The sequence below is a fragment of the Numenius arquata genome, chromosome 9, assembly GCF_964106895.1.
Source record: "Numenius arquata chromosome 9, bNumArq3.hap1.1, whole genome shotgun sequence".
Taxonomy (NCBI): domain Eukaryota; kingdom Metazoa; phylum Chordata; class Aves; order Charadriiformes; family Scolopacidae; genus Numenius; species Numenius arquata.
In genome coordinates this window covers 54,437,961-54,443,964 of record NC_133584.1, presented here as the reverse complement: position 1 = coordinate 54,443,964, position 6,004 = coordinate 54,437,961, and the positions used below count along the sequence as shown (strand labels likewise).

Below are 6,004 nucleotides of genomic sequence, written 5' to 3'. Positions count from 1 at the left end.
ACCAGGCTGTTGAGATGATCTTGTTCAGCTGCAATCAACAGCGGTCAGCCAAGGAGTTAGAAATGGCTCCCTTACACTGAAGCATCCAATTCTCTTCCTTAAAGACAGTTGTGAGCCACAAATCTGCAGTTTTCCAAGTTGCAACCCACACATCTCCTTACCCCTATATGCTCTATTCCTCACCCTCCTGAGATATATTCTTCTGCCCTTTTAATAGTGCTTAGGTAGTGACAAAAAAATAAAAAAAAAAGAATAATCTTGAGAAGGAATCTTTGCTTCAAGCATGCACTCAGTGTTGGTGGAGATTTTTCTTTATTTCAAGGGTCAGAGTGCCCTCTTCTGTCCCATCCGTGTCCTTAACCCACTCTGTGTTAGATCAGCACATAATCGAGAAATACTGCGACTTGTCTTCTGCACACCGTATCATTTTCTAAAGCATAGTTAAGAAACCAAACAGCTGATCACAAACTAGAAAATAACTCTCATTAATGTGGGACTCAGGCAGGCTACAAAGCTGCCACCATTAAAAGGGGCTGAGGGAACATCACAGACAACACGATTGATCCAATTAGTTGATGAGATCAGGCAGAGTTTGAAGTGAATCTCTGCAAAGTTTAAACAGTGAGGTGTTATTTAATAGCTCTGCACTCTGCGTTTAAACTTTGCCTCTCTCCTGCCCGAGTACCCACTAATTGAATCCAGGCTGTTACTGACACCTGACTGAAACAGACATGTTAAAAGTAAGTCAGTAATACCAATGTACACAATCATTTCTGAACTAACCATGGCAAAAGCCCTGGGACTGCAAGTTATCTGAATTATGGGTAGAGCTAACAATGGCACAGATAAATTATTAGCTGAGTCTATCGAAAATATACCAGAGCATGTTTCTGGAAACCACATAACCATGTTTGTGCAGCAAAGCCAGCATTAATAAACTGTGGTAGATCCCCCTGATGTCCCAAGGAGCTACCATGAGTGTGTCTGCACTGTATTCCCACCGCCGATGAGCCCAGCAACACACTGGAAGCTCCAGCTTTGCAGCCCAATGCCACAGCGCCCGTCCCTCTCCCCTTCCGCGTCTGCCTTGAGGCCGGGGGTTCTCTCTGGTCCTCCTTTTGGGTCCTTCTCCTCCACACAAAATCTCCTTGAGGACTGGGGGTGAAAGGAGCCACTTTGATCTCGAGGTTCGCTCTCAACCCACCCTGCTTCAGCAAGGGGGTTGGACTATATGATCTCTAGGGGTCCCTTCCAACCCAAACCATTCTGCGGTTCTGCCATTTGATTCCTCCCTACCTTGAAGGGACACCTGGCTCCAGAACCAAGCAACCACCATTGCTGCCACCCGCCGCCACCCTGTGAGGAGGCAGCCCACAGCAGCCTGGTGCCATCTGGGGTCACCCTCAGAGCAGGGGCCTATGGCTGAGGCAGGGACCAACCAGGGCCCCACGGACCCTCCAGCAGGGCAGGCCACGGCCCTTTCCTCATTTATGAAGCGGCCCGCCCCACAGCCAGGTTCTGGTACGGGGAAGCCCCCTAGGAGCCAAGGCGGGCCCGACGGCCATGGGACGGCTGGTTGCACTTCGCGCGCCGGACTACTTTGTCCCTCTGCGCTGGCCGTAGCGGCGCTGCGCGCATGCGCCGGCGGGCCGGAAGTAGCTGCAGTCGCTATGGCAGCCGCCTGCGGGAGGCTGCTGCCGCGGAGTGCCGTCGCGGGGGCGGTGGGCCTCGCCGTCCTGCCCGGCAGTAAGAACCGCCCGTGCCCCTCATCCCCCTCGTTCCCCTTCATCCTGGCGTCCTCTGTCTGCCCATGGTCGGTCCCCGTCCCTCAGTGCGCCCCGGCGTGTTTGCCCGGAGAGCGGGGCAGAGGGGGATGCCCCAGGCCTGCTTGGCGGCGGTGGGACCTGTTGGGGACAATTCAGCTTGAAAGCACAGTGTCTTTAAAATTATCTTATTTTTACAGGGTGCTTTTCTTCCTCGGGCTATCGAGTTAGCAGCGATGGGAAGCCGGAAAAATTTCAGCCGCCTCCAAAGCCCGTCATTATTGACAAGCAGAAGCAGAGAGAGGAGAGGAGGTGAGGTGTCCTGGTGCTTATCGCAGTGTGTTCGGGGCTGCTGCCAGGCCGGTGGTTGTGTGAGCGCCTTCTTAAAGCTCCAAGGCAACCTTGCACAAAAAGTGTTTGCAAAGTTCTGCCGAAGATAATTTGTGTTGAAATGTACTTTAAAAACCTTAAAATACTGTGTTCTAGAGTTCCTGAAAGCAGTGAAACAGGGAAATGTACAGCAATAAAGATTTCTGTAAATTTGGGGTTGATATGTGAGGTTTTCATCTGTTAAAGGTGTGCATCTTTTCACTATGCCACAAGGTGACGGGGACATGGGCTTTAGATTTAGCCCTTGAGATCAACTGTAAGTGTGTACATTACTGTTTGTGAAATGGACCTGCAAAATGCTTATGTTTTACACTTACGAAAGTGTGGATTTTCTTGCAGGTTCTTGAGCCCTGAATTTATACCTCCCAGAGGGAGAACAGATCCTCTTAAGTTTTATATAGAAAGAAAGGATATGATACAGAGACGAAGAGTCTTCAACATCCCAGAGTTCTATGTTGGTCAGTAACAGCGCTGGAACTTTCATCATTTTATCAATATTTTTTGTAGGGTGGGATGGTAAAAGGTGTGTTTTCGTGTTGTAGAGTATCACAGAACATCACAGTATCGGGTGCATTAGATCAACTAGTATGTGTTTCTATACGTGCTATTTAGTATTTTAATTTCATATTAACATCCAGTTTCCATTAAAAATATAATAGTAATGTGTTTCTTATGTGTTTTTTAAATCCTGACACTGTAGCACATGGTTTACCAGTAAAGCTCAAGAAGGGAAAATACATTAGATTGTGTTCAGTTTGTGTAATGAAGAGTAAAAGACAAAGCTGAAGGTGTAAAGGTGAAGAAGCTTTCTAGTTATCCTGCAACATCACTTTAACATACATTAGTTCAGAGCATGTTAGAAGTTTGTTCTGTTTCTGGCAGTTTTCATGGAAAATAAAACATTTTTGAAATGTACCTAAACGCATGCACTTTGTTTGACTCTCTTACCACATTTTGGTACGTGTTTTATTTGAACAGCCTATTTATTTTAATTAATTCTTTTGGCAGGCAGTGTACTTGCCGTTACTACTGCAGATCCGTATGCCAATGAGAAAGCCAGCCGGTTTGTGGGCATCTGCATTCAAAGAGGAGGCAAAGGACTTGGCGCTACCTTTGTCCTTCGGAACGTTATAGAAGACCAAGGTGGGTTTTTAACTGTGGTGATTCTCATAGAATCATAGAATTGTCTAGGTTGGAAGGGACCTTTAAGGTCATCTATTCCAACCATCAACCTAACAGACCAAAACAAAAAAACACATCACTAAACCACGTCACTAAGCACTATGTCAACCCGTCTTTTGAATACCTCCAGGGATGGTGCCTCAACCCTGGGCAGCCCGTTCCAAGGCTTAATGATCCTGTCAGTGTAAAAATTTTTCCTAATATCCAATCTGAACCTCCCCTGGCACAACTTGAGGCCATTTCCTCTTGTCCTATCGCTTGTTACTTGGGAGAAGAGACCAACCCCCACCTCATACACCCTCCTTTCAGGGAGCTGTAGGGAGCAATAAGGTCTCCCCTCAGCCTCCTTTTCTCCAGAATGAACACCCCCAGGTCCCTCAGCCTCTCCTCATAAGACTTCATTCTTCAGACCCCTCATCAGATTCGTTGCCCTTCTCTGGACACGCTCCAGAGATGTCTTATCTGTAAGGGGCCCAAAACTGGACATGGCACTCAAGGTGGGGCCTCACCAGTGCCCAGTACAGGGGGGTCATCACTTCCCGAGTCCTAGTCACCACACTGTTCCTGATACAGGCCAAGATGCTCTTGGCCACCTGGGCACACTGCTGGCTCATGTTCAGCTGACAGTCCACCAACACCCCCAGGTCCTTTTCTGCCAGGCAGCTCCAGCCACTCTGCCCCAAGCCTGTAGCGCTGCCTGGGGTTGGTGTGACCCTATTACGCTAAATAGGAATGGTGAGCAAAAAATACTGAAGTTGTGTGTGGAAGGGATATCTGGTGTGGAAATTTAGTGTGTGGAGAGGATGACAATAAATTAATGTGAAATCCTGAGTCTACCCACTAAGGGATACTGGAAGTTCAAAACTGTATCCACAGGGATGCTGGTGTGCCATGGAACAGCTTAATAATTTTTTTGTCTTTCTACTTAGTGATTTTTAGATCTGTGTTCTGAGGAGACCGAGTGTGATCCACTGTGTGGATGTTGTGCTTATATTTGTGCCTGGGCAGTCTCCTGCTAGCCATGTAAATACTAGCCCAGTTTGAGCACTGTATTTGCATGAACTGGGGACATGTGCGTGAACTGTTTAACGAGCAACAGATTAGCAGGGTTTTATAATAGGTTCATATTCTGTTTTATGAAAAAATGGGGGAGATGCAGATACTGATGTTTTGAGAGCAAATATGAAAGGGTTGGGTGTCTCTTTATGTACACTACACATACAGTGAGATAGATAGTAACAGCCCTTGTAACCAGAAGGGAGTAAAGTTTAAAACCCAAGCTCGTCTTCCTTAAATTCAAGTTATTCGATGTCTTTTAAGCCATTCTGTTATCAAAGACGTGACTTACAAAAGAAACCTGCGTTTGCCCATGCAGACACATCGCACGTGTACAGTCACACGTGCACACAGCGCTGTGTATTGTAGTTCTCTGTATAAATAAAAAGCAGCTCTTGAATCGTACAGGAATGTGTAACACCGAAGTAATACTAATTTGGTCTTAGTGTTTCTAATGAATTTGGTTCATTAAACCCAACTTCCTCTCTCTAAGGTGTTGAAATATGCTATGAACTCTACAATCCTCGAATCCAGGCGATCGAGGTTCTGAAGCTGGAAAAGAGGCTGGATGACAACCTGATGTACCTGCGAGATGCCCTCCCCGAATATAGTACTTTCGATGTGAATATGAAACCTGTGTCTCGTTTAGACCACGAAGAAGTTCCTGTAAACAAGGTAGGAGCTGCGTGTTTCAGAGGGAAAGGGGAGGATCAGTTGGGTCACTTTCGTATCTGATTGGTGTCCTGGAAAGCCGTTAAACAGCTCTTTGCTACATCAGTTACCAGGGTGACAAAAGCATACAAATTAAGTCTTTATGCCATTCTGTGGTGAAAGAACATTGTTTTCTCTTACTTTCCTTCTGTTAGAGCAACAGTTGTCTCCCCTTTTGCCAAGCTCACAATTCTGAGAATTCTGATTACTTCATACCTTCTGATTATTTCCTTTTTTTTTTTTTTAATCTTTCACCCCAGCTGAAGGTACGAATGAAACCTAAACCCTGGTCGAAACGGTGGGAAAGGCCAAAATACAATATAAAAGGAATAAAGTTTGAGTTGCCTGAAAAAAAAATGAAAGAAGCGCAGAAGTGGAGCCAGCCCTGGCTGGAGTTTGATATGATGCGAGAGTACGATACGTCGAAACTAGAGGATAAAATTTGGAAAGAAGTGAGTGAAGGGCTTAAAAATTAATAATGGGTTTTGCAGTCTATGAATTACTGAGGAAAATTAATATTAATTTTGAATTTACTGTATGGATTATCAGTTGTCACATTTTGTATGTACATAGGCAAAATACACAATAAAGTTAACCTTTCCAGAAAACGTCAAAGCGTACAAGCTTTTGTGGCTGAATACTACCTTTCTGTTCCTGAAAAGAAACAGTGTGTGCTCTGTTCACCCCCCTCTCCAGAAACAAGAAGCCTCCTTTAAAATTAGAGTTAAGAGGAGGAGTTTGCATCATCCATTCACGTTACTTGAGTCTTCTACTACTTCTTTAAGTAAAGAGCAGGTAGTGGGCAGCTGTAGCAGGGAAGCAGACATACACTGGTTTCACTGAATTTCACTGAATTTTTAGAGTGGGAAGGGACCATAAAGATCATCTAGTCCAACTCCCCT

General features: G+C 45.6%; 1 protein-coding gene across 1 annotated transcript; it reads left to right on the top strand.

Annotated features, from left to right (window-relative positions):
• Positions 1 to 1,652: 1,652 nt before the first annotated feature.
• MRPL19 (mitochondrial ribosomal protein L19) lies at positions 1,653 to 5,714 on the top strand. The gene is made up of 6 exons (XM_074153754.1): positions 1,653 to 1,746; positions 1,964 to 2,075; positions 2,493 to 2,611; positions 3,162 to 3,296; positions 4,885 to 5,066; positions 5,363 to 5,714. The coding sequence occupies exons 1-6, from the start codon at positions 1,671 to 1,673 to the stop codon at positions 5,576 to 5,578; spliced, it is 840 nt and encodes a 279-aa protein (XP_074009855.1). The 5' UTR covers positions 1,653 to 1,670; the 3' UTR covers positions 5,579 to 5,714.
• Positions 5,715 to 6,004: the final 290 nt, after the last annotated feature.

Bases quoted from the DNA above. Each gene is read 5' to 3' on its own strand.
- MRPL19 (XM_074153754.1), top strand. From the start codon at position 1,671: ATGGCAGCCGCCTGCGGGAGGCTGCTGCCGCGGAGTGCCGTCGCGGGG. The intron at 3,297-4,884 runs GTGGGTTTTTAA...CCTCTCTCTAAG, and splicing joins GAACGTTATAGAAGACCAAG to GTGTTGAAATATGCTATGAA. The intron at 5,067-5,362 runs GTAGGAGCTGCG...CTTTCACCCCAG, and splicing joins AAGAAGTTCCTGTAAACAAG to CTGAAGGTACGAATGAAACC.